Below are 27,109 nucleotides of genomic sequence, written 5' to 3' on the forward strand. Positions count from 1 at the left end.
CTGTGCAGTCATAGTCTATATTCAGTGTATGGTCTTTGTAAGTTTTCTTCAATGAAAAATGAAAAAAACTGGGAAGCTTTCTGTCAATGGCATTTTCAAAGCATTCCAAGGTAAATCATTTCCAAGAATGCCAAAATACAATGCAATTCAGACAATAGAGCTTAATAAAATTGGTATACTTACAACAGTCTGGATATTACCCGCAGTGTGGTTACTACAATAGTAGTATCTATAACAGTATTTATAATATTTAGTCTGATGTTGAGAGGGTATTTACCATGGGATGCCCACATAGAATTTTGTGAGGGATGTGTCTAAATCAAATTTTGATAGTTTTCTTGAAATCATTGAAAACATTAAATCATTATAATGTAGAAAAATACCAACAGTATAACATACTTGGTCTATATTTCTTGTGAAGAAAACAGTCCAGGAACAATACAGGCCTGTTTTAGAGCAAAATCATGCATGCTCAATTTTATCTTCCAAGAGTGAAGCACTGAAAGATGGGTAGATAGGCATGCTGGTTTTTGTTTTGAAGGAGACTGCAGGAATTACCGCTGAAGAACGCCGTCACAATCATTGATAAAATCGCATGCATTTGAAACCAGTCCCGGCGCCTGTTGAAGAGCAACTTGCTGCTGCTATCTATGCTATGATAGTCACGGTGGCATCAACGTTGCAATGAGTATTGCATTAATTTGCATTCTAAAATGAAGCATTGCAACAGTAGTGTGCATGGAATGTTATTGGATATGGGTTTCATGCAAGTGGCATTTAATTGGGCATAAACTTTCACCCGAACACCGCGTTAAATTAAGTAGGGGTTCTGACAGGACGGACCTACAAAACCAACGGAAGACGTCCTCCAAAATTCGGACTGTCTACCATCCTCAAAACACCACCTCAGCTCAGAAATATCGTAAGATCTGCACAGCACTATTCTAAAATGTTTAAATGCAAGCGCACCTACCTCAACGAAATAGAAGCAAGGCAGCAAGGTAACGCTGTCTTTAGTCACCTTTCCTTTTTGTCTCTCTTTTGTAGACATGGTAGATCTTCTCGCTTGCAATGAGAGAGAAACAGTTTTACGATTAACTAATCGGAGCCACTTTTGCCTAAAAAAAATATCCAGCGACTACTGCTGCGGCTTTCTCCATTCTCAATTGTCACTGTCACTAAGTGTGGACTGCGTGGGTTTCTACGCAGCTGACCAGCAACTAACCAAGTGTCACAGCCTGTCTGGAACACCAGATCTCGGGTTGACTGCGATAACTGCAACATCAGCCGTTATAGAATACGCATGCTGGACCGTTTCCCTCGCCTTGGTTGATCTGACACCGGCGTATTGCAATTATAGATACTTTATAAAGTGTTTGGTAGATCAGAACGCAAATGTAAAATACCAAGCGAACTGACGTCAGAAATGGTCAAGGGAATAGGGGGCGCGCGCCTAACGCACGCGCTCACACTCATTTATTGATACAGTTTTATGTTTGGTTCGAAAATAATAATGACTGTGGCTAGATAATTTAAAAATCTGGCTATAGTTGTGTCCCATGATGATTTCTATGTTTGTAATCCGCTTAAAATCGTTACTCGTCGTAGGCTATAGTTTAGCCCAGTGTATATGTGCTCCAGGCTACACTTAACATCCATGCGTCATATTAAACACACAATCAAATTAAAGTGAGAATACCTAAGCAAATATACGTGTTTTCACTTTAACTTTATAAGAGACAACATAGTCTAAGTGTTAACTTGAGCTCTGACATTTAAACCATTGCACTGCATTATACATACCTTTACCTTTCAACTGTCTCAGTTACATCTATTAAACCTTATCCCAGCATCAAAAGTCTACAGAGACGAGCCTAATTTCTTTACCCAATGTTATGCTCCACAAAGTGGTAATGTTTGCTAAGAGTATTACTTTACCCCAGCATACATTTTTGTATATCTTTTCTCAGCAAAGACAGCAAAATTAAATGGGCTACTGTAGTCATTAAAATGTACAAAATAAAATAAAAATTGTTGTGATTGACTGAATAGTATTATGGGTTTGTGTCTTCATACGTTAAGATGCTTTGAAAGCACTCCAGAATTCCCATAGTTCATCAAATAATTGAAGTCTGTAAACTATATGTTGTAAATGATTTCTGTAGTTTTCACAGTAATATTGCTGTATAATGAACAAATCCTTACTGTAGAACCTGTATACCATACAGAAGCTGTAATTCTGCAGGTCAAAATTTTATGGTGGCTGAAATCTACAGTAAATATACTTTCTGCTGTAAATCTTAATACAGTAATAGGCTTATTTAACGGCAAAAGTTTACAGCTATGCTAACTTTTCTGTCCTTAAAATTTGGGCTATTTTCAACATTGATCTTGTTTTCTATAGTTTTTGCCATCACAACAATCAATTACAGCCTACTTTCACACCCTCTTTTGCATTGTAGCATACACTGAATTCTTGCAATTATAATAATAAAAAATAAATGAATTGTTGGAAAAAAGATAATTTCACATGAAGAACAATGTATCCTGATCCAAGAAGACACAGATTTGACACGGGCACACCAAAACTATTTCCACAATACTGGAGCGATCCCTCATTGTCAAAACCAGGTAAGTAGCCTATTCAGCCAATTTTGTTTACTTATGTAAAGTAGTCTCATTTGTAACTGTAATTAAAGTAGCTCTAAGTTATCAAGGACACATTTTTTAATCACAGCAACTTGTATAATGTGCAGGTACAGGGATATTTTTTTCACATGGTAGAGGACTTGTGTTGGTTTTTCATTTGTACAAGTTGCCTGGGTGAATCACATTGGTGTTTGTGTAAACATGGATTTTGAGCAACTGTAATAATCCCTTCCATACCAAGTGAAAATGCCTAAATTATGCCTGTGTGATCATATTACATCACACACTAGACTAGACTAGTTTACTATGGAATCCGGCCATATTTCAAATTCAAATGCTAATCTGCAGTTGCATGTGGGATTTCTGTGTGAAGCTTGCATGTTCTCCCCATGTTTGTGTGGTTGTGAATGAATGGTGTTTGTGCCTTGCAATGCATTGGTGACCTGGCTGTGCAGGGTGTATTCCTGTCTCACACCCTGAATGCATGCTGGGAAAAGTTCCACCCCCCCCCCCCCCCGCAATTTAGTAACTTGCTGGCAGCAACTAGCTTGTAAGATGCCTTTATACATTTCTCAGTGTGCGTACTGCTTACTATTGTTATTACAGTTATTTCAGTATTGTATTACTATTACAGTAAACATACTGTGAAATGTATTACAAGAGCTTACAAGGTAATTGCTGCCAACAAGTAACTGGACATTTTACAGTATTCCTATTACAGTTTACCCAACTTAGCCAGACTCATGCTTTGCATCCATTGTTTTTAATGTGACTTGTTTCCCCAGACTACTTACTCTAGTTTACGGAAGCTATATTAATTGCGGATATTAATAGAGGTTGTAATGAGTATGATTCCCACTGGTAGGTTTGAATTGGTAACCAAAGTGTGCCTTGCACTGTGGGAAATGAAGACCAATAAAAAATTAATTTAAAGTCCTCGAAAACCGTATTCAAAACATACACAAAACAAAAAAAAGTTGTGTACACAAAAGTAGTTTACTCTAATACAGTAAACATATATTTTGAGCTTCCAGACTCTGAACTATTGTAAAGTAGCCTATACTCTATTTCATACAGATTATAATAACATTTTTATGTCCTTTTTTCTGTGATACAAGTGTCAACATTGGCACAATAGAGCCCAGTCTGATTGCTACCAGATAAATAAACTACTTAAGCATTCTGTGCTGCTGTGCTGGAGGTGAACCCCAATGTGTTTACCACTTTTGAGCATAAAACTGACAGACTCTGAATAACTCATTCAGACAGGGATGTCTGATTCTTCATAATTGTGGTCCAAATCATTCTGACTCATCCTGAATGCTCACCACTAAATGTGTTAATTTTTCATTGAGCCATATTACTTCTGCCTCAATAAATATTCCAAGGAGAAAGTTGAGAAAATATAAAAGAACTTATAAACAAATATGCAAAAACTGTACTTTTACTATAGATAAAAAGGAGAGCAATATTTTAATTTGAAGTGGAGCAATGGCAAGCCCTGATTCTCACCCAGATAATACAGCGAGTAATATCCTAAATACAATCTCAATTTCGGACAATGATTTGACAAAAGAACGGATCATTTTAGACGGTCCTGGAAAATAAGCAAAGGGATGTTTTGTGACACGTATCCGTCCATGTATCAATGCACGAGAAACACATCCCGAATGGATAAAAGCCGGGAAAATCGATTCTGTACGTCACTTTATGACCCGCGGAATCAAATCACCACGGTTCGTGTGCAAGACCTGATGCAGCCCGAATAGGATACCTGTTACCAAGAAGAAGACGGGGTGGGGGCGGGGGTTACCAATAGTGCTGCAAAGAGGCTTTACTTCCAGGACCATATTACAGGAAAGGGACGTCTTGAGCAGCGCCTGCGCGTTGCCGCATTGGCTGGCTTCACGCAGTACATTAATTCATCAAATTACAAGGGACGCTGAAAGTCTCGATAAATTCGTTTAATTTTCATTTAGGTGTAATCCTATACCGGACTGTCCACTTTAAAGACGAACAAACATAACGAACTGAAGTGTTAACACGAACCTAGAAACAAACAGAAATATTAGCATGCTAGATGTTTTTTTTATTCTGCCTGTGTGTTTCAGAAGCTGTTGAGACGCTAAACTCCTTGCGCTGTCCAAGGTAGGAGTTTTTAATAGTTATGTTACGTTGCCTTACAATATTAGATTGCATGCTTAAGTTATAGCCTACAATTGCTGTGTATGGAATTGTTGTGGCAAGTACCTATATTGAAACAGGGTTTTTGTGGAGACTAAGCAAGTACAGCAATGCACCACACATGCAGTGTAACTCGTATACCAATGCCACCTCAACCATGTGTTTAGTGAAACAGACCTGAATAGTACGTACTAATAGAAACGTACTGTAATGTGGAGAGAAAACTCTCAGAATGTAAGCTCTGAAATACTGGATAATGACGACAACGGTAAAAAAAAAAAAAAAAAAAAAAAAAAAAAAATATATATATATATATATATTAGTCATTTATTTCACACATCATTTTATTAATGATATTTTTGTGTCAAACTAAATTTTTAACATCTACATAAACATAAAAGAATAGTCTGGTGTTGTAATTTCAAATAGTGGATTTTTTGAGCAAAATTGTAATAAATTGCAGGGTTGCCTTCTAGCTGGGTCAATGCTGTGCAGTTGGAACATGGCTGTCATTCAGTATCATTTTTTAAAATACAGAAAATCCAAAACTATTTGGACAGAGTTTTTGTTGTTTTGGCACTGCACTACAGCACATTGGATTTGCAATAAACTTGCAATGAATATGAGGTTAAAATGCTGACTGTTAGCTTTTCAGGGTATGTATATCCATATCAGGTGAATTACAGTCCTTTTTATAAATAGTCCCCCCATTTTAGTGGACCAAAAGTAACGAGACAATTGGCTGCTCAGCTGTTTTGGCCACCTGTATGTCTTTGCATGATTTATTCAAGCACTAGTAAGTTAACAACAGGTCTAGAGTTGATTCTAGGTGTAGAATTTGCATTTGGAATCTGTTGGTCTTGTCTCTCAACATGAGGACCAAATAAGTGACAGTGCCAGATAAGCTGGCCATCATGAAAAATAGTCAAAACATTGTCTGTGGCAAAATCTGCTGTTTTATACATTGTTAGGAAGCAAGAACACACTTGTGAGCTTAGCAATAGCAAACAACCTGGTAGACTATGGAAGACTACTGTAATGGATGACAAGAATCAAGACCCCTTTGAAACTGTCAAACAGATCAAGAACACTCTCGAGGATATAAACATAAATGTGTCAAAGACTACTACAAACAGGAGACTACATCAACATAACATCAGAGGGTTCGCCACAAGATACAAACCATTGGTGAGCCTCAAGAACAGGCCAGGTATATGTAAAAAAACTGTAGTTTTGAAACTAAGTCTTATTGACACGTGATGAGTATTAACCTGTACCAAAGTCATAGAAAGTGAGAGAGAGAGAGGAAAGTGGAGAAAGAAAGGAACCGCTCATGATCCAAAGCACATCTATGAAACATGGTGAAAGTGTTATTGCTTGGGAATGTATAGCCACCACTGTAACTGGCTCACTTATCTTCATTGATGATATCACTGCTGATGGCAACAGCAGGATGAATTCTGAAGTACACAAAAACATAGTCTGCTGAGATCTAACCAAATTCCTCAAAACTCCTTGGATGGTTTTTAGGGTCAAAAAGTGCAATATTCTTGACTGGCCAAGTCAATCACTTAAGAGGAGAAATTTACAATCATTTACCCATTCTCAGTGTTGCTGGATGGTATGACATGGCAGATGTACAAATACTCTGTCAAAAATCTGTGAAATGACTAGATTCAGACCCATAGACCCATAGATTGTCTGCCTAGATTAGAGTATCAGAGAATTTTGAATTGCCCCAATCACATTTTCTTTGATGCTTGTGAAGGGGACGGTAGGCCACATTCTTAGAAACAATATAATATTGTATCAAATTTACTATTTCCCTCTCTAAGGCCATAATCTAAGCACTACATATCTGACACACTATATGACCAAAAGTATCTGGACACCCCTTGGTCTGGGTCTGTTTTTCATTGTTTGGCCTAGGTCCCTTAGTTTCAGTTTAGACAAATCTTAATGCAATGGCATTCTAGACCATTCTGAGCTTCCAACTCTGTGGCAACAGCTTTGGAAAGGCCCATTCCTGTTTCAGCATGACAGTGCCCCTGGGCACACATTGAGGTCCATATAGAAATGGTTTTGTTGAGAATGGTGCAGAAGAACTTGACTGGCCTGCACAGAGCCCTGACCTTTACCCCATCCAACACCTTTGGGATCAATTGGAAAGCCAGCTGCGAGTCAGGCCTAATTGCCCAATCAGTGCCCCACCGCATTAATGTTCTTCTGGCTAAATGGAAGCAAATCCCTGCAGCAATGCTCCTTATCTAGTATAAAGCCTTCCCTGAAGAGTGGAAGTCGTTATAGTTGCAAAGGGTAGACTAACTCCATATTAATGCCCATAATTTTGGGGGAAATGTTGGATGTCCAGTGTCCACATACTTTTGGCCATGTCATGTAAAAGTTGTGAATCTATACCCAGCATTGTCATCTGCATTATTTAAAAAAGCTCTTTTTTCTCAGGTCTAATCCAAACAGTATTCAGAGTATTTACGACAGGATTTTGTATTCTCTCTAACATTGGCCTCAGCACTGTTAACTGTAATATTTTTCACTTTCATGGCTTCAGAACACAACATTTGAGTGGCATAGGTTAACCTTTAAATGCTTTACATTTTTAAGGGTGATTTTACTCTGAACGTTTTTGTAACAAAGGGGATCTCTTTAAGAGAGCCATGCATGTGGTGGTGTTCCAGAGACTTGACTGAAACAGTGGAAAGATGGATTGCACATTGCAGTAAGAGTAGAATTAGCCAAGGCTGGGGGTGACAATTGAAACACTATGAACCTGATGGACATATGCTTAAGGGATTGGAATTAAATGAGGTGTTTTCTGTTAATGGTTTTCACAGGTTTTTCCTTCTGGCTTTCTGTGAGATATTTTTAATTGCAGTAACTTCTCTCAATATTTGGTTCTCTGTATTTTTAAGTATTTCATAGTTTTCCTTTTATCATTTTATGTTTTTATTTTTTTAAATTGCAGCTCATGTCTTATATTTTTTTCACAATTCTGCTAGTCTCATACTTCGGCCAATTAGGGATCTGCCCTAAGTATGTACAAGCCCTGTACAAGTACAAATTTATCACTGGACCCATTCAGCACTATTGATTAAGAGAGGCCTACAAATTGCTATCCATGTGCTTCCCACAGATTTAGCAGTCTTCATGGGTGGCAGAGTGTAACCAGATTCTGTTTTGCACATATTCATTAGGTAAATTGTGGTTTCTGAAATCCCCTTTCTTCTGAAAAATAAAGGAAACACACTATAAGGCATATATGGAATTGAAGCAATAGCTTTCAAAATCAAAATGGCTGCGTACAGTTCCTTCTCATATCTGGTCTTTACATTTGGAACTTGACTCTTAATCTTTGTAAAAACTGAATAGTGTAATGGTCAGTAGAATCCCCTTCATTTCCTTATACTACACCATTTAAATTTAACTTCCATAGCAGTACTTGAACATTTAAAAAATAATCTGCAAAAGATGAGTTTGTGGTTTTTCTTTTACTTTATTTCAGCCTTTGAATGTTCCTTTTCATCTGTCTCTATTTTGTCATGAAGGTACTCACCCTGAAAATATCTTTAGCATTTTCCATTACCATTTGCACTGTGCATCGAATAACTGCAGCTGCAAAAATGAATGCCTGATGCCTACTATCTGAGGCAGACAGACGGGGGAGAAAGCAGCTTTAACACAGGCCCGTAATGATCATCTTCATATTGAAAGAAAATTAGTAGCTGCCAGGTTTAATAATGCTTAAATCACTCATTCTTTTAACTACATGCCTGAGTATGCCTATAATGTGTTTACCAAGGTTTGCCTTATTTAAAACAAGCAACTTTTCAAAATACCTCATGCCAAATGCCTTTGCTTCCTTCTTACTTTAAATGACTTTCGGTGTGGCACTGATTGCATGACTTCTCTCTTGTGTACATCTTGACATGAGAAAATTTGGCTGGAGAACACCTTGGATTATTATTAAGTATTTTCATTTTAATGAATGTTAAGTGTGGCTATCTTGAGCCAGGGTGTCAAAGTCATGTCTTGGAGGGCTGCAGTGTCAGTGCCTGCAATCATCTGCCAGTTAAGGTCTTAGAAACATGTGTGGACTGCCAATCATGAACATCAATGAACCAATGGTAATGAAACAAAAAACCAGCGGAAACTGCAGCTCCCCAGGACTGAAGTCTGAAACCTGTATTCCAGAGGACCTTGGATTTTGTGTGATTTACAACCCTATCAGAGAAAACTGACTGTTGTTCAGTAATTCGTACTTGCATTCTGTGTACATCCATACTCAATCGTCTTCCATCAAGTGAAAACTGGCTAATTAGAATTAACTGTCTAAATACAGTGGATGAAGTTGTGCACACAATGCTGTTAGCAAGCTATCATCACTAGCAATGTATATCTAACTGTCACACACCAATGTGACACCCCTGGGAGGGAGATGCAGCAGTGCCAGGGAACACCGTTTGTTGCCTCATGGAGAGAGAGAGAGCGCACCCACACCAACATGAAATAAAATAAATGCCATCTTCACCCTTCCCCCTCATGGGTTCCAGGCAAAAACAATGAACTAAAACAAACTAAAATAACAAAGACAAAAGAAAACAAAACCGAGTGGCAAATTTTCCAGTTTCTCGCTCGTAGCTGGCCAGATTTTTACCTCTCACTTTTCAGCAGTGGTTTGCTTTTCCCTGTTTTTAAAAAAATAATAAAATTTTTTAAAGAAACAAAACTGAAATTAAACTCACCTCAAATAAAGACACTTGCTCTCAGTATGAGCTCCCGGTCTCAGCCCCGAACTGTGGCAAGCAGCACACCTTTAAGCACCTGGGCTGATTAGCTAACGCAGCCCAGGTGCGTGTGCTCTCCACCAGCTGGCGCAACCGAGACCAATCCGCCTCTCTGGTGGACCGAATGCCACTCTAATCTATGGGTATATTATTGCAGCTATTTCCTCTAGCACATAAAATCAATATTGAATATTTTCATGACATATATCAGAAAACCAAAATAAAACAGTAATTATGATTCCTAACTGGCTATCAATTAGGTACTTCCATAACGGTTCCATAAGCTAAAAACAAATTCCTCTATGGTTTCACTGATTATCACTATGGTAAATGATAATTTAGCGCAATGATCTCTGGGAACAATGAGTGCATACAAGTGTGCGTCAGTACATACTTAAAATTCTGGTTCATGTGAAGTATGGAAATCCACATCCATTATAGTAATGTTCTTTATGTTTGCATACTTGCTGTTTGGAATGCATATTTGGCGAACAATATGGTGACTCTGTTTGTGAAGCATCATAACTAGAATACAAGTATGCATAACAGAACACCCCAGTGCCAGTGATGTAACTGATTGCATGTATGTGAGTTAATTGGTGAATCTAATTGCATAACAAGTTCATGTGCGCCAATTAAGGCTATTAATGTGCAGGTGGCCGAAAAGGGGCGCAATGAGAGTGTTGTGGATGTATCTGGCTGCTTGTTGGTACAGGACTGGTTTGTGAATAAATGGTTGTGCCCAGTGGTTTCTGAGATTTGTGCCAGGCTTTGGTAGGTCTTAAAACAAGGGGCTGACAACATGTCCACGCATAGTCATCAGTATCCAGACAAAAACCTCTAATGTTCGTACTTATTTATTCAAAACCCTAAAAACATTTTACAAATATAAGAAACATGTTCATCACATACAGTAGTAAATATTTAAAGTGTCCATCATGGCGAATGATGGTGCTGACCCCCATGTCCATTAGCCTCTCATGGTGACCACCCTCTCTTTAGCAAAAGTAAATTCCAGCTGAAGGCACTACCGTGTCCTAAACATCTGTCTGTTCCACCTCATACCATAAAACACCAGGCTTGGTCAAAAAAACACCAGTGTGCATTTTCATGTGTATTTGAAGGGGCCAGTTGTACTTGTTAGCCCAGCTTATAGTACAACCACCTCCCTTAATTCAAGAGAGCAGGGACAAGCATGTGCTCTGCACTGAAGAACATGCTATTAACTGCTGGTCATTTTTACTCTAACTCTCCTGTCCACCAGCTGATTATCTGAGGAGTACTCTTCAAATGTATCTGCTGTAAGCTGGCTTCAGGTGCCTGTTACATGATAGGATGAGGACTAACCCAGTGATTTAAGCCCTCCTGTCCTGGACAGTGTTATGGCCGACTGTACTGCCCTGTGGAGTGTCTGCCACTGTCAACAGTGCCATGATCAGAATTTGATACAGCGCCCCACATGAGAATCTAACCCTCAACCTTATGTGCAACCCCAGTTCCCTTGCCATTATGCTACATTGCCCTCCCAGGGACATACCATTCAAGTTTTTGGATATGTTTTGTAAGTAACTGGTAAAAGATTTTATAATAAGTGCAAGTTTTTGTTTAAATAGCATTATATATTTTTTTCGGATGCAAAATGCAACCATATATAATATCATCAACATTATTATAAGTGGATGGATTATAAGAGTCAAACTGGAATTTAACTGATAAAGCTGATCCTGTGTCCTGTTTGTAAAACAATATTATTGTATTTTCAATCTGTTTCAGGTGGTTGTATTAAAAGCTTTCTTCTCTTAAAAGCTTTCTGCTCTGACCACTAATGTCCATTTCATTTACAGCAAATTCACACATATATATATATATATATATATACCACATGATTGTATTTGGCATTGTGTATTTGAGACTGAGTTGCATGATTTATATTAGGAGAATATTATGAAGCTCAGCACAGCTGTGTTGTAGACCATGGTAACGAGGTTGCTGCTGGATGTGGTACTGATAGGCCAGTGGTGGCTTCTGCCCCCTGAGCAAGGTACAGCACTAGAAAGTGGTGCTTTGATGTGCAATGATGGGGCAGTGATGTCAGCTTTCAGATGGCACGCTAAGCAGAGGTCCCGACTTTCCAATTTCATTAAATTCCCCTGACACTTACTGCAATGGGTATGAATTACCCAGGCTTTCTGGCTAAATGCCCAGTCAGGTCTGATTTTCAGTCTGGGCACATAATCCTCACCCATGTCAATGACACAATCCTTGCCCCTAAGGTGTAGCTCATGGAACAGAGTGAGGGACAATGACTGTTGTGCATCCCCCAGGTACTGTTGGTACTATACAGTGGTGGATCAGGCTCCCTAATTTTCCTGTGCTTTTAGATAATATGATTTAAGTTGATGTAAAAGCCCAAACAATTACATGCACATTACCATTTAATTATCCATAGAGTGATTTTAACTTCAATTAGGGTCTTAAGGAACCTGTCATTAGACAATCCTAGAAAGTGAAATTGCCCTTGAGGTGTATTTTCTAGTTACATTATTCATTATACCTGTTGCAGTTTTGAAATGTACATTCATTGAGACCATTATATTCCATCTTTGAATTATTTCACAATACCTTAGTGTGCTATTTTGAGTTAGTTGTACGTTACATGGGATCACTGTTACTATACGTGTATTTCATTTAACTTGTGTAATGCTCATAGGCTGTACAGTACCTCATGTACTGTCTTACATAACTGCAATGTGTTACTCTTAAATACTATATTTTTGTTAAATAAGATTAACAGTGGCTTATATTGATATTCTTTGCTCAGACTTTAGTAACATATGATGACTTTCCAAAAATAGAAATACAAGATAAATGATGTCCTGGTTGTCCAAGATTCCCCTGAAATTAAACTTCTATCCTTGACCCAGAAATAAACAAGTCATCCATTAAATTCCTTATCTCTTAGGAAACAGTGATGTCATATTTCTTCCCTATACATGAACATGTCAGTGAAATAATGCAAGCAGCATTACATTCATAGGAACATCTTGAACTTAATTCAGTTGTATCTGTAGTAATTGATTTAATCTACACTTTAGATTGAGGTGAACGTGCCTTATTTTTAGTGAGGATGGACACTTGGGCTTAAGTTTTGTCATCTCAAGTGCCATCCAGTGGTGGTCCATAGAATTGCAATGCAGTGGAGACATACATGTTCAGGATAGAATGCTGTTTTCTTCAGTGAAAGAGAGATTTCTTTGGCATTTCCCAAAACAAATTTAATAGGAAGTAATTGCAATGAACAAATTTTGTCAAAGTAGTACTTTTCAGGCCCCTGAATTTTCTTTCTGCAGATAATGGAAAATAGATGCCCAAAAGTGGTTGCGGGGTCCACCTAGTGGTTACATGTAAGCAGAGATTCACCCATCCAATTCCCTTTACTGTATTCTAAACATTATGTCTGCTTACCTTTACAGTAAGATGGTTCAATGCACCTTATCTCTCAGGAATAATTATCAGCAATAGTAAAAAAAAATAAACACTTACAAATGTGGTGCTGTGTTCAAACACTGGAAGGTTGTCAGTACAGTGCTACATCACTATTAAGTCATTGTTTGAGTGCATAATTTGGGTGCCCATTTAGGAAAATATTAATAGTTACTGTCACCCACCTGCTGGTCAGAAGGAAATGAATTGCGTTTTAATTGTAGCAAATGGTTTTTCAGTAAATGCACACTCTTTTTTTTTAAAACCCTAAGACTTTTGAAAGTAACGCTCTAATTTGATTTGGGAAAAGAAAGAGCAAAGTGAATGTTTATTTTTCTAATAGTTTGAATAGAAGCATTTTACATTGCACAGGCAAAATTCATTTTTAAATTTTAATGCTGATGCTAATGATGCAAATAGTTTGATTATAGATCATTTAGAATTTATATTAACAGTAACAAAATGAATAATGAAAAGTAAAATGACATTTTTCATGTAATTTTATGTGAAAAGTTTTTGTATGGTAAATCTCTAAATATACCTTTCCTTCTACACTCTGTGCAGATATAAGCAATAAAGGAAAATGCCCTCAGAAAGGCACCTGCACAGAAGTCGATGGATCATCTACAGTTTTGTTCTCATTGAGGTAAGATTTGGCTTGGACAGTGTGCCACAGTGGCTACTGTAGAGGCTAAACTGAATATCTGTCATACCCTTTGAGAAAGCTGTTTTACATGAATGTTGTATAAATGTACATATAAATTATTTAAAATACAGTGCCCTCCAGAATTATCTGCACCCTCAATTAACGTGAGCAAAAGATGCTTGATAACATCCACTTTATTGTTTATCAAATGCTTTCAGTGCTTAGGAATGTGAAAAAATTCTACAGTTTTATTGTGATAAGACTGCTCAGAGGGGAAAAAAAACTTTAACACAAAATAATTTTTATTCTGGAAAAGATGTGTCACAATTATTGCCCCCACTGCATTTAACTCTTTGTGCACTCTCCCTTTGCCAAGATAACAACACTGAGTTTTTTTCTCATATAATGATTGGTGAGGTGGATGTAGAGGAACACATATGATGGGATCGGAGGCCATTCCTCCATACAAAATCTCTCCAGATCCTTTAGAGTCATTGGTCTCTACTTGTAGAATCTCCTCTTGAGCTCTCCCCACAGGTTTTCAATGGAATTCAATCCATTATTTCATGCATTGGATAATGGCTCCCATAGAATAATTCCTCATGTTCTACAAGGAGCTCATATTGGAATATAGTTGGAATAATAGTATATTGGAAATTTACAGTGACTGGAAGGCAAAGGGCCAGAGAACATAGTCAGATTATGGTGATAAATATCCCAAAAAATCTCTGCATATTTTCCTTCAAAATTGAAAGGAATTACCAATCGGGGCATCTTTTATGATATTAGAGGATCAGATATGAGGATATGATATTGGTGGCTCCTCTCAGTTTGCTTGTACACCTGTGGTGATGCTGGGGAGTATATAAGATATAAAATAGATATAGTATATTTTCACTGATGTAGACAATATGCTGAAAGGTTTGAATATATTTCGCATAATTTCAAATAAAAATGGTTGAGTGTGGATTTTTTTTTATGAAGGTCATTAGTTACTGAATTTCAGTGATAAATATACCTCCTCTTAACCCAATGGACAGAATTAAGGACACTATTTATTTATAAAATGTAAATGAATCAAGGTAAACCACAGCCAAGATATTCATGTTGTATGATATTGTTTCAGTCTAACCATTAGTAGTTCAGGACTGGGAAGTAATCACAGCTACCCTCAATAGCACAAATCTGAAGTGAATGCACAGAATATGAGCTTGTTGTGTTGTTTTTCACACTTGAGAGAGTGTTTCAAAGGCCAAAATCATCCTGGATGCCTGGGGCTGTCATAGTGAATAATGCCAGTAACCATGTCAGAAAAAAGACTGGTAATTATGACTCCACCATCACAAAAACACAATGCAGGAGGGTCATAATTTGCTTCTGCTAAAAGAGAGGAATTAATTAGCTACACCGTAATGGCTGTGACATGTTTTTTCTGTCACTGAGGACTCTCAGCAAACAAGATGCAGCCAAGTGAATTGAAAAAAGACCAGGTCACAACCTAGTACATGGCTGAACCGAACCGGCCGACCAATGGTGTAACTTCATCAGTCAGTCACTCAGTCACAGACATGCGTGGTGTAACTTCATCACTCACTCAGTCACTCAGTCACAGACATTCACGTTTATAGGGCTGGCCCCGCTGTTGCGGTCCAGCCAAAAAAGCCTTCTGCTTCAAAACACATGATTGAACTCTGCTGACACATGTACAGAACGAGCATAACAGGATGCTAACAAACCTGGGCTATGTGCTTGGCAGACAGTAGTTCGGCAAGTTATAGCTCGATTGCCAATCTCAAAGTCACATGTAGTGATTGGTTTTATTCAAAGTTTCTGCATCAAATAAGGATACTCGAGCAGCATATTCTTAAGGAGAGCACCTTGCATTGTCTGATGGGTCATTTATCTTCTGGTATCAGCTAGTGTAGTCTAATCTCACATGACTGGGTTCCCAGTTGGTACAGCAGAAATGCTGTTATACTGTAGTGGCTGGTAGTGAGAGTATAAATGATTAACAGCACCAGAATGTCTTTTACTTCTTGTTCTTGATTTTCTTATTCTAAACAGATATGAGATTTTCATATACGTTTTAGCAAGCCTGACTAAATCACAAGGCGAGAACTCTAAAGCTTACCACATATTGATTAACAAGCACTATTAACATGCGGCAAACAACTTGGAATATTGGCTTACAATTAAAAGAGTGGTTGCCAAACAACAAAACAACCAACTGAATTTTACAGTTATATATGGTATCGATGCAAAAGTAGAGCACTTGAGAGTTATGCAGAAGAATAGTTCAATACCAACACTGGTGGTGACTGTGCATTAGCTAAATGGCTGGCTACTTAAACGCCACACATGCTATATACTGCTGTCTTTCCATAAAACTCCACGCATGTGAGTTTTAAAATCCGTTTTTTCTTTTGATTGAGTTTTTTATTCGGTTTTACTGCTTTGAGAGAATCGCTGGTTAGAAATTCATGTTTACATTTTAGGCTTCTGAAAGAGCGACTTTTACGATTCTCTGAAGAAAATTATCCAGCCATCAGATAATCAATGCTTGCTATGACATGGTACTCACACGGAAAGTTTGTTACCTATATTACGTTTAGTCCAATTAATATTGCTTCACACTCTCTCTTTCTGGTATAGCCACCATTCCTTTATTTATAGTACTTTAAGTACTACACTAAAACTTATACAGTAAAAGCAGTCATGCCTTGTTACATATTGGATCATGGTCAGCACTACAACTGGTAGCAATGTTGAGTTAGCCAAGGAACCTTTTGAGGATTAAACCTACTGTAACCCTTGGGATATGAAACATTCTTGTGTCCTGCTGTTATATCAAGCATGTAGTTTGCTAATGATGTAGCCCAGACTATGAGCGCCTTAACAAATTAAGCACTTGCAATTGAAAACATATTTTAACACAGGGTGGAGTGGAATATACTTCATCATCAGAATGGATGTGCTGTGTCAGTGACAGGAGTGTCATCTCTGCTTGTGTCTACTGTTGTTTTGAATGGCTTGGAGTTGTGAGTTTAGCATGTCTCCAGAGGGGAAAAGAGATTGCTAAACACAGAATGCACCAGTTTGATCTGCCCTGCACAAAAGAAAAATGCCCTAGAACTGACAAAGTTAGTCTATGTTGATCAGGCCACAGAATATGAGGGCACAGCTTATGTTTCAGTCCTTTGCTTGCTTTTAAATAATGACAGGAAGAGTTCTGCATTACATTTCTATTCAGACAAACAGAAATGAATGACAGAATACGCAAGTGTCTGAAATTATATGTTGTTATCAATTTGAGTGACATGTCGAAGAGCCAACTGTCAGTATAGGCTTTGGTGCTGCATAGAGATTGTGCAGTTATTTTTGGATGAGATAGGCAGCGGGGGGTTGCACAGGATCCCGCACAGAAAACAAGGCTTTGGGTCTCTGAGAAAGTGACTGGGAGAAATTGGCGAGGTTACTCTCAGCCTCGGCCGTGTGAAGAATGAGGCTGCCATGGACTTCAGGGCTCCCTCAAAGCACACAAGATGTTCTTTCCTTCTGTCAAAGACACCGCGGTGCCTAGGCTGGTCCCACAGCATTCAGTCATGAGCCCACTGTGCTACTAATGCACTTCAAAGTGCACAATGCGCTGCTGCATGTGGCCCAGGAGGTGTGGGGCTGGAGCGAATCCTATTCGTCTGCATCACATCAGCCCGTTCGGAATGATACTTAATGGTCAGGTTTGCAGGTTGAGGTTGAGAGTCAACAAGTGCGAATGTGTCTCAGGGAATTGCTGAGACAATGCAGGGCCTGAGGCTCTGCGCCACTCCAGAACTCAGGCTGTAAACCTCTCACAGAGCCCTACATTTTGAAATTTGAAAAGATACAAAAAAAAAAACAAAAAAACTGAAAAGGTACAGTATGCTACTATTTACAGCATATACAGATTTATATATTTTTGCAAGGTGAAAATAACACATTTCGAACCTTCATTAACTTATGTTTGCCTATGTAAGATTTTGCTGTTCTTCAATAAGTAAAAAATTAAGAGCTACAATTCTTGTTTTGATTTAAATGACTTCATTTATTCACTGTCTGAATAATTTGATACACTGAATTATTGTATTGCTGTGTTATATGTGTAGACAGTAAATAAGCTGATAAAAATGTGAAACATTTTTATGCGCCACATCCATAACTAGGCTAGTTTTAGCCACAATATCTTACAGTATAATATAATGCATGGTCATCGCTCCCTGGTGACTGGTATTCACAAATTTGGGTGACAGGCCTCTTGGAATGAGATGTGCTTAAAATGTGTGCAAGCAGGATATTAGCTCGTAAATATTTGTAATCCACAGATATGCTTAGTGTGCACAGACTGACAGTAATCTTTGTGGTGTTAACTTGGCACTACTGAATTATATTCCTCCAAATTAAAGTTAATACTAATCTTAAAAACCTAAGATGTGTTCAACTTCATATGCTATTTGTTTGATGAACAGTCTGCTTCTATTCAGCTTATTTGTCCAGCACAACTTTTTTTAGTCAAGGGGATTAACTTTTTGGTGGGTGGATATGTGTGGCAGTTAATAAATTATTTGGGTGGGGCCCCAAGGAATGCTTTGCCATTAAAATTCATGCATAATTCAAACTACACATTCACAATTCCCAGCATTTAATGGAATGCTTTTATTCATATCCTACATACAGTTTCCAGTTTTATTTCAGGCTCTGTGACTAATTCATTGTGCTTGTTATTCCTAAAACACAGAGCAGCATAACGTCTGACTTGTCAGCTCCACTAGATGACGCCGTTTTAAAATTCTTTTTCCTTTGTGGCATTGGAGCTTGAGGCTAACTGCTGTTGTGCCTTGGGAGGGCCTTCTTTTCTCTGTTGAGATGACTGAGGACCTTGCTATGTGTTTTCTTCTGCACTCACAACTATCTTTCATTTAAAATAATTCAGTATAAAAAATGTTTATTTAAAAAGAAGAGCCGATTTGCAAATAGTATACTACAGTATAATTGAAGTGCAGTTATATCAACCAATCCTTCAGGTAAGCTAAAGTATAAAATAGTATACTTCACTTACACTGAAATCAGTAATGTAAGGAAAAAGCCTTATATTTTTGCCTGAACCACCCCCTCATAACATATATGAATCAAGTCTGTTTTGAAAAATGTTTGTGTAAAATGAATGAACAAGATGAGACTATAAAATGTGAAGCAAAACAAAACAGAAAGCAAAACAAACTTCAAACTAAAAGTGATTCCTGAAGCCTGGTTTGATGTGATTCCAATTTCCCAAGATAGTTTCACTCAGATGAACTATAAGTAAAGCCTTGTGTGATACAATTGACGTATGAATGGCTGTTAAACCTCTGTTAAAATATACTTCTCACTTAATATGCATTTATAGAGCAATGTCTGTCAAACTGTGGCTTCCACTTTACGTTTGTTTGGACAAAATATATCTGGAAATCACAACATAGTACACTGTGTTCAGACAGTAATATTAAAAAATAAATAAACAATTGATTATAACATGGGAAGTTTTGCAGAATCCAGTACAAGAAATAATTGTTTAGGCTTGAAAGATCTAAAGATCCCACATTTTTCTCAACCAATAGACACTATGCAATAAAAATAATTTTACTGTTATAAGCTGTGAACTTTGTCGGAAAGTAGACCCTTTTCAGACACTAAAAACAGAATGTAAATCAGATTAAATGAAGAAAACATTTAAAAAATAGTCATTCATAAGAGCATGAAAGACCAATATACTGATGTTGGTGAACACTATCACTATTTAACATGTTTGATCATGAAGATATATAAATAATTTGAGTTATTACATGACCATTTATCTTGGAGAGTCAGCAAAGAAATATAGAAATCTTTCCAAAACTAGTTGTCAAACAATAATATGTCATATGCAGTTTTTCAAGTACTGTCACTGAAAGTCACAAATTCTATTTGTCATTTCAAGTTACATTTCAAAAGAAGATACGTATGGGATATGAACCATACAGTATATAGCTGTATTATTCCATTAGCTCAGAACATGTCCTGTTTTTTATTTAAATCCCAGCTGTGAATATGTTTATCTTTATTGTTTGACAGCTAATTTACATTCTCAGAAAGGCTTATTTAATAAAATCTTTACAGGAAAGAAATTCTTCTTGCTAGTCAGTTATTCCACCCTGGTAAAGAATGTTATTTGTAATTAGCAGTTGCTGCAATCATTTCTGACTGACACTGTAGCAGCAAACTAGAACATTTCAAAGAGGTACATGCAAAGTCATCCATATCATCACAGAAACATACCTTTCTAGTTCTTAATTTCAAGTCCATATTATGTTAAGGTAATATTTTTCCGTTTTAATACAAGTTGGTTAAATAGTGTCTCCAGCACTCCAATGATTTAAAGACTTACAGAAAGTTCCCAAAAAGAATCTGTAAAAAAGTATGAGTGTTCAGAATAAAAGATAGAACAGTATCTGTGCTTTACCATACTTTTAGATCAAGGGCTGTTTGAAAAGCTACAGTGTCTCTCTTACTGTGTGCATTAACATTACATTACATTACATTACATTTATTTGGCAGACGCTTTTATCCAAAGCGACGTACAAAAAGTGCATTTCATGGTCATAGACAACTGCTAAACACAGGTTCAGTAAGGTACAATACTTATTTTGTACAGCTATTTCTAGCCAAGAACACAGTTCACACAGTGAACACTATTCTGACCTAACCTCTGCAAAGCCAACTAGGCAGAAGAATAAGCTACAGTATTAGGACAAATACAAATTACCAAAAAGTGCTGGGATGGGGCAACATGTAACAAGTGTAAATTAAGAACACACATGAATTGCATGGATGCAATTATTGACATTTTAATGACGGGAGCCTCTTAACTTAAAGTATTTTCCTCTCTTCTGTATCCAGGAAGTAAAAAAGTTCAGTTATTTGAGAGTGAAGTGGACTCATTGGGGACCTGGAGCTTATTGTCAATATAGGAAATGGGTGCAAAATGTGCTCCTACAATGCACACATGCTTTCATTTGAATCCATTCATGGAACAGTAGCAGTACACATCTCAGCCAGAAACTTAGCACTAAGCAAACCACAGAATGCAAAGGACAGCTTTCTATGTGAGGATTATCTCACTGTAAGGAAAGCTTGCATAATGAAAAATAATAGAACTCCATGTTTTATATATATATATATATATATATATATATCAACATGAGGACCAGAGTTTGGCCAATGAAAGTCAAGGAAGCCATTATGAGGCAAAGGAATAAGAAAAAAACAATCAGAGACATAGAGCAAACCTTAGTCTAACTAAAATCAACTGCTTGGAACATCTATATGAAGACAGAGAGCACTGGTGAGCTCAAGAACCTGACAAGGTAAGGAAGATCTCTGCAGTGAATGCAAGTAATGTGGCTTTTGGGGGAACTAGAGCAGATAAAATGCTTCTGTACACTTCAGAATTCATTCTGTTGCTACTCTCAGCAGTTATATGATCAATGAAGACAAATGAGCCAATATCTGTGGCAGGCCAAAAAACAAAACAAACAAACAAAAAAAAAAAAACATGTTTCACAGATGAGGGGGGTGCTTTGGATTTTGGGCCGTTCCCACTGCCTCCACACTTTGCTTTTGCCATCACTCTGATGAAACTGAATCTGGTCTCATTTATCCACTCAAACTTTTCTCCAGAACTCTGTAAGTGTTTCCATAACTCTTAGGTGCGTCTTAGCACACTGTAACCTGGTAATCCTGTTTTTGCGGCAAACTAGTGGTTTGCATCTTGCAGTGTAGCCTCTGTATTTCTGTTTGTGAAGTCTTCTGTGCACAGTACTCACTGACACCTCCCTCCTGAAGAGTGTTTCAGAACTGTTGGACAGCTTTTTGGGGGTTTTTCGTCATTATGGTGAGAATTCTTTGTTCATCAACTGTAGTGGTCTTCCTTGGCTTTGTGATTTCAGAGCTCACCAGTGCTCTATTTTTTCTAAATGATGTTCCAAACATTTGATTTAGCCTAATGCTGGCAAAAGGCTTGGCCTATGTCTCTGACTGTTTTTTCTTATTTCTGAGCCACATAATGGCTTCCGTGACTTTCACTTTACATTCATGGCTAGAATCAAAACTAGATACTGAAAGCTCTCTTATACCTACACTAAGAAACAATTGAACACACCTGACTAATTGTGTTTGATTACAATTCTAAAATTTTGCAGTACAGAGTCAAATCAATAAAAAATGTATTTGTCCCAAACATTATGGAGCTCATTGCATGTATATTCTGAGTTTGAACTTAATGAGTAAAAACATAATGTGAAATAAATGTTCCATTTAAACACATTCAGTTTAGATTATGGGCTGACTGATACATATTTTACTCTGATACTCTGATATTTCAGGGCCTATAATGTTAATCTTGAAGACTCATTATATTCCTTGAAGTAGCCTATTGTTTCAGAAATTCTACTTATATTGCTTAATCCTTGTATGCGTCATAGTTGTAGCACTGTTTAAAGCAATGCTCCCCAGCATTGTACATGCAAACCATATCTATGTTCACGCAAAAGAAAGCTTGAGTAAATAATGGGACACAGTGCTTAAATAAACATACGAGGAATATGCTTACGGCTATTCAGCATATTTGCATGTTTTATTAATTAAAACTGTAATGACCCCCGGGGAGGGCCTTGATGAGCTTGATCTAGTTTGTAATTATCTTTTCATCAGTCACCAGGAAGCAGACCTGCATGGAAGGAGATAACCTTGTTATACAGAGGCATTTGGCCTTATTTTTCATGTTACATGACTCCTGCTTTAGTTTAAGCATGATCATTTTTATTATATAATTAATTGACTGAAAGCGTGTATTATTGGCCTGAAGGATATTTCAAGGTTTAGTTAAACATGCATGTTCCCCGCAAAAACACATTTAATCCTTTCCTAAGCCTTGCGTTTTTTATGATTTATTTATTTCTAAATTAGACCCATCTTCTGTATTATTCATGCCATGCTGTACATTTTGTTACATGTGATTGCATCAACATGTTATTTAACGTACTGTAATGTACATGCCCTGAAACTGTCAAAGATGGAATATTGATATGTCCTTCATGTATTTTGGTGGTCGAAAATGACAGATTGGAGCAGTTCAGGTGTGTCAAATATCAGCTAACCTGTGCCAGACTAGAGACGATGCTAACCTAGTACATTACATTACATTACAGGCATTTGGCTCTTATCCAGAGCGACGTACAACAAAGTGTATAACCATAACCAGGAACAAGTATGACGAAAACCCTAGAGAGAAGTACCGGTCCAAGTGCAGGGAACAACCGCATAGTTCAACTTGGACCCTGAAGGTTAAACTGTTTAACACTAACACAAACGAGAACATGCAAAACGAGAGTCTATGCAAAAATACAAGCAGTAGTTAAGACAGGTGCATTAACTAAGTCACCTACAAAACAGCTACCTAGTTACAACCCTAAGCTTACAGTCATTTGCAGGGAGGTAGGGTGGGATGGGGTGAGGTGCAGCCTGAAGAGGTGAGTCTTCAGTCGTCGCTTGAAGTGGGTCAGTGTCTCAGCTGTTCTGACCTCCACAGGGATAGTATTTTATCTATATAAAATATGCCTGATTCCACATCACAACAAGGACATTCCTGACTCCTTCCTGTCAATCTTGCTGTGAGGAAATTTTAACATCTATCATTGCCCTTCTGATTTTTTCAGGATGCCAAAAATATTTTCATTCAAAAAAGCTAACCGGATCCCTTCAGATTTTGGGGAATGATGAAGCCAGTAGATTAATTTCTGATGAAACATGGTACACAAATAAGCCTGCGCTGCTTGAAGCACAGCACTTTGAAGTTTCTAGTTGTTGCTTTGCCTTTTAATAGCAAGCATCAATGTAGATGCTGTGATTAAACCAATTACTTTAGTTGTACAGTCCCTATAAGGGGTTCTGCATAATATATTCTTATGTTATTTTGCATTTTTCAGTTCTTTGTGACTTCATTTTTATTTACTTTCTTCTAGCCTTCGGTGAATATTTTCTTGTAAGGTTTTTTCAAAAACACCATGCTTAGAACTGAGATCTTTGTCCGTGATCTGTTTTTATATGTGTAGCCTTACTCTGTTATAGTGTGATCTAGGTCAGTGTGTAGCTATGGGCTTGCAAGAAGGTTGCTATGCAAAATGTACAGTAAGCATTTTTTATGTGCTTAGTACAGGACTTATGTTTATAAGACACTGCAAGACATTTCAACAAAACAACACAAATTGGTAATTGCAAGACACATTTTATTTTGTCTATCAAAAATGGATCAAAATCTAAATATTAAAACAGATATTAAGTAAAGCCGTTCAGGCCAGGCACTTCAGCTGAACTGTGAGATATCAGCTCAGGCACCATAAACAATTTAATGGACTGGTGTTTCAAAACACTATCTGTGGTGTTAAAAAAAAAAATCTGCTGGTAGCATCTTTGCTTTTGAAAACAAATTAATTAAGCTGAATTAAATTAAGTATGCAATGTCATAATAGTTTGCACGGAAAATAAACATTTTAAACAATATGATTGAAAATTACAAAGCTAGAGCAGTACATGAACTAAATATATGACCAAAAGTTTCTGGACATCCCTTGGTCTGGGGCTGTTTTTCATGGTTTGGGCTAGGCACCTTAGTTCCAGTGAAGGCAAATCTTAATGCTACAGCCTACAATTACATTCTTGACAATTCTGTGCTTCCCCAACAGTCTGGGGAAGGCTCTTTCCTGTTTCAGCACGACAATGCCCCCAGGCACACAGCAAGGTCCATTTAGAAATGGTTTTGTCAAGAATGGTCTGGAAGAACTTGACTGACTTGCGCAGAGCCCTGACCTCAACTTCATCCAACACTTTTGGGATCATCCTAATCATCCAGTCAGTGCCCGACCTCACTAACGCTCTGGCTGAATGGCAATAAATCCCTGCAGCAATGCTCCAACATCTATTATATAGCCTTCCCAGAAGATTGGGGGTTATCATAGCAGCAAAGGGTGGACAAACTCCATATTAATGCCCATAATTTTGGATGAGATGTCAGGTGTCCATATACTTTTGGCCATGTAGTGTATATTTCAGTTGAACTGCACAAAAAATACATGCACATTAATTACCGAAATAGTGGAAATACCATGGCTGACTTCCTCTTTATACCTGTTAACATTTTATGAATTAACTTAATGATATGCAGATACAGAAATTAAGCAGTTCCTACTGTAATGAACTTGGCCCCATACACATAGTTTATGGATTGGAAGATGCTGTAGATGCAAAGCAGGTTAGGCTGCTTTAGATTTTAGTTAATACCATGAGCCAGCAAACTGTATTCTCATACGCTGCACAGTTTGTTCATGATTTATGTAGTACTCTGTACTAATTCTTGGTTGTAGCAAGGGATGACATAAGATTCTCAATTACGAGATTAAAAAAAAAACATTTTTAAATGCCGAAGTGCGTCCTATCAATCAAAATGTCATGTGTTTTATTTGTTGTTTTTTTACATTTTGCTATTTCTGCACTTTGCAATATGGTACAAGAACAATGGGGGAGGTTATGTAATGACACTGGATCATTTTCTCTGTTCTATGCTTGTTTTTTTGTTAAGGCCAAAGGGAATTTGAAAGTGGCAGAAGGATTTTTGTTTAATGCCCCTTCATCTGTCTCGTCTTTTCAAGAAACAATCAAAGCTCATCTTTCGTCATCGCGAAAAAAAAATGCTTTGATTTTGATAACTTTTCACATCACTATCTGTACTTAGCCACACCTATTTCCATTCAATTAAAAACCAGTTTATTACCAATTTTCCTGTCATGATGAAAGCTGAAATAGCATTAGGTGTTAAGCAGTTAAAACTATTTAATTTTCATGAGGATAAACTATTTCATTCATTGATCTCTGGAAACCACAATTTCATTGCTTCATGTTCAACGCTGTGTAACATTTCTGTCAGTACAGGTTTAGGCTGTGGTTATTAGCTATATTTTGGGGGTATCCACTAGCATAAGCATAAGATAATACATTTGATAGCTGTAAATGAATAAATATCTGTTGATAAATGTTTTCCACCAAAGTTGGAATAAAACAGCAAAAAAATGTGGCATTATGAATATCAATTAATAGAACTGTAAAATGTAGAGCCAAATTCATTTGAACTGATTCTGTAAATGCATCATTACTTAATCAAACAAATTGTTACTTTAGTTATGTATTGAGGCTCTATTATCTCTAAGGTGTTGAAGATGAAAGTTAAACCCAGGGTTACATGCCAACAGTAAGTGACTGAAAAGTGTGAATGTGACAAAACTTCAGCCCTAGCACAAGGGCCATCTTAAGGGAATTATATAATTGCTGTACAAAGAGGTCACCATAAAATAAAATAAAAATTCATTTTTGCATTTCATACTCTGATGCAACCAATAAATTTAAAATAAAAAATGTATTTAGGTCATGCCAAAAACATTGAGGCATTTAACAGACACTCTTACACAGATTATATTTTCACATACAATCTATTTATACAGCTGGATTTTTTTTTTTTTTACTGAAACAGTTCAGGTTAAGCCCCTTGCTTAAGAGCACAACAGCAGTGCCTCACTTGGGAACTAAACAAACAACTTTTGTTGCAAGGCCAGGTCCACTGCTGCCAAGAAAGCAAACACTATTAATCCCACTATTAGCCGTCACTTCAGTTGTTATGATCTTAGCATTGGCCAGAGTTCTGGTCTAATAAGGTCAAAGACATGTTTGTGTATTTGCTGAATTATAAAATAAAAAAATACAAATCCCCCTCCCCCCAAATTTGACACTAGTACAGTGACAGATGGGCCATGGATCACAGAAGGCTCCTATGAAAATTAGCAGTTGAGGCCTGAAATTCCAGTTACTGGATGTGTTTGTCCATCCTTCCACATGACTGAGCCTGTGGCATGACTGTGTGGCTCAAGGAATTTCCTCTGATCCAGTTTCCCTCTGTGGGTACCCAGCAGAGCTTTTAACTGAAATATGTGCTCCAGAACTGTAATACAGATTCAGACATCAGCAACCACGCTGCAGCCCCAGCCAAGCCTTAACCTACTTACTATATGGTGAAAAGTATGTCTCACTGGACCTTGTTCAACCTCAGAACAAATGTCGTATTAACATCATTCCTACCAGCTACAAAACAGCTATATTCAGGAAATTGTAACAGCTGCCCATCAGTGGTTATTGAGCAATAAAATGCTTTTGGAAAATGATCACTTATTTAAATATACCAACCAAACAATTA

The 27,109-nt window shown here is 37.4% G+C and overlaps 2 protein-coding genes across 8 annotated transcripts in view; one reads left to right on the forward strand and one right to left on the reverse strand.

The window, feature by feature from the left end:
- The window catches only part of LOC118225013 (phospholipid phosphatase-related protein type 4), a 31,030-nt gene extending 21,380 nt beyond the window's left edge, over positions 1-9,650 (reverse strand). Inside the window, exon 1 of one of the 4 annotated variants that reach the window (XM_035412955.1) lies at positions 9,594-9,650. Coding sequence is in view for 2 of the 4 variants with exons in the window: in XM_035412953.1 (XP_035268844.1) it covers positions 974-1,051 (78 nt within the window). In the remaining 2 variants the exon portion in view is untranslated. Of the gene's footprint in view, positions 1-973; positions 1,655-9,593 lie in introns of those variants that run through there. The other 3 variants (XM_035412956.1, XM_035412953.1, XM_035412954.1) reach the window with 3 other exon arrangements.
- Positions 4,489-27,109, forward strand: part of plppr5b (phospholipid phosphatase related 5b) — a 68,210-nt gene continuing 45,589 nt past the window's right edge. For 2 of the 4 annotated variants that reach the window (XM_035412967.1, XM_035412964.1), the window contains exons 1-2: positions 4,489-4,797; positions 13,683-13,764. In XM_035412967.1, coding sequence (XP_035268858.1) covers positions 13,702-13,764 — 63 coding nt within the window. In that variant the 5' untranslated portion in view covers positions 4,489-4,797; positions 13,683-13,701. Of the gene's footprint in view, positions 4,798-12,985; positions 13,040-13,682; positions 13,765-27,109 lie in introns of all 4 variants that reach the window. The other 2 variants (XM_035412965.1, XM_035412968.1) reach the window with 2 other exon arrangements.

The sequence above is a fragment of the Anguilla anguilla genome, chromosome 4 (genome assembly GCF_013347855.1).
Source record: "Anguilla anguilla isolate fAngAng1 chromosome 4, fAngAng1.pri, whole genome shotgun sequence".
Taxonomy (NCBI): Eukaryota; Metazoa; Chordata; class Actinopteri; order Anguilliformes; family Anguillidae; genus Anguilla; species Anguilla anguilla.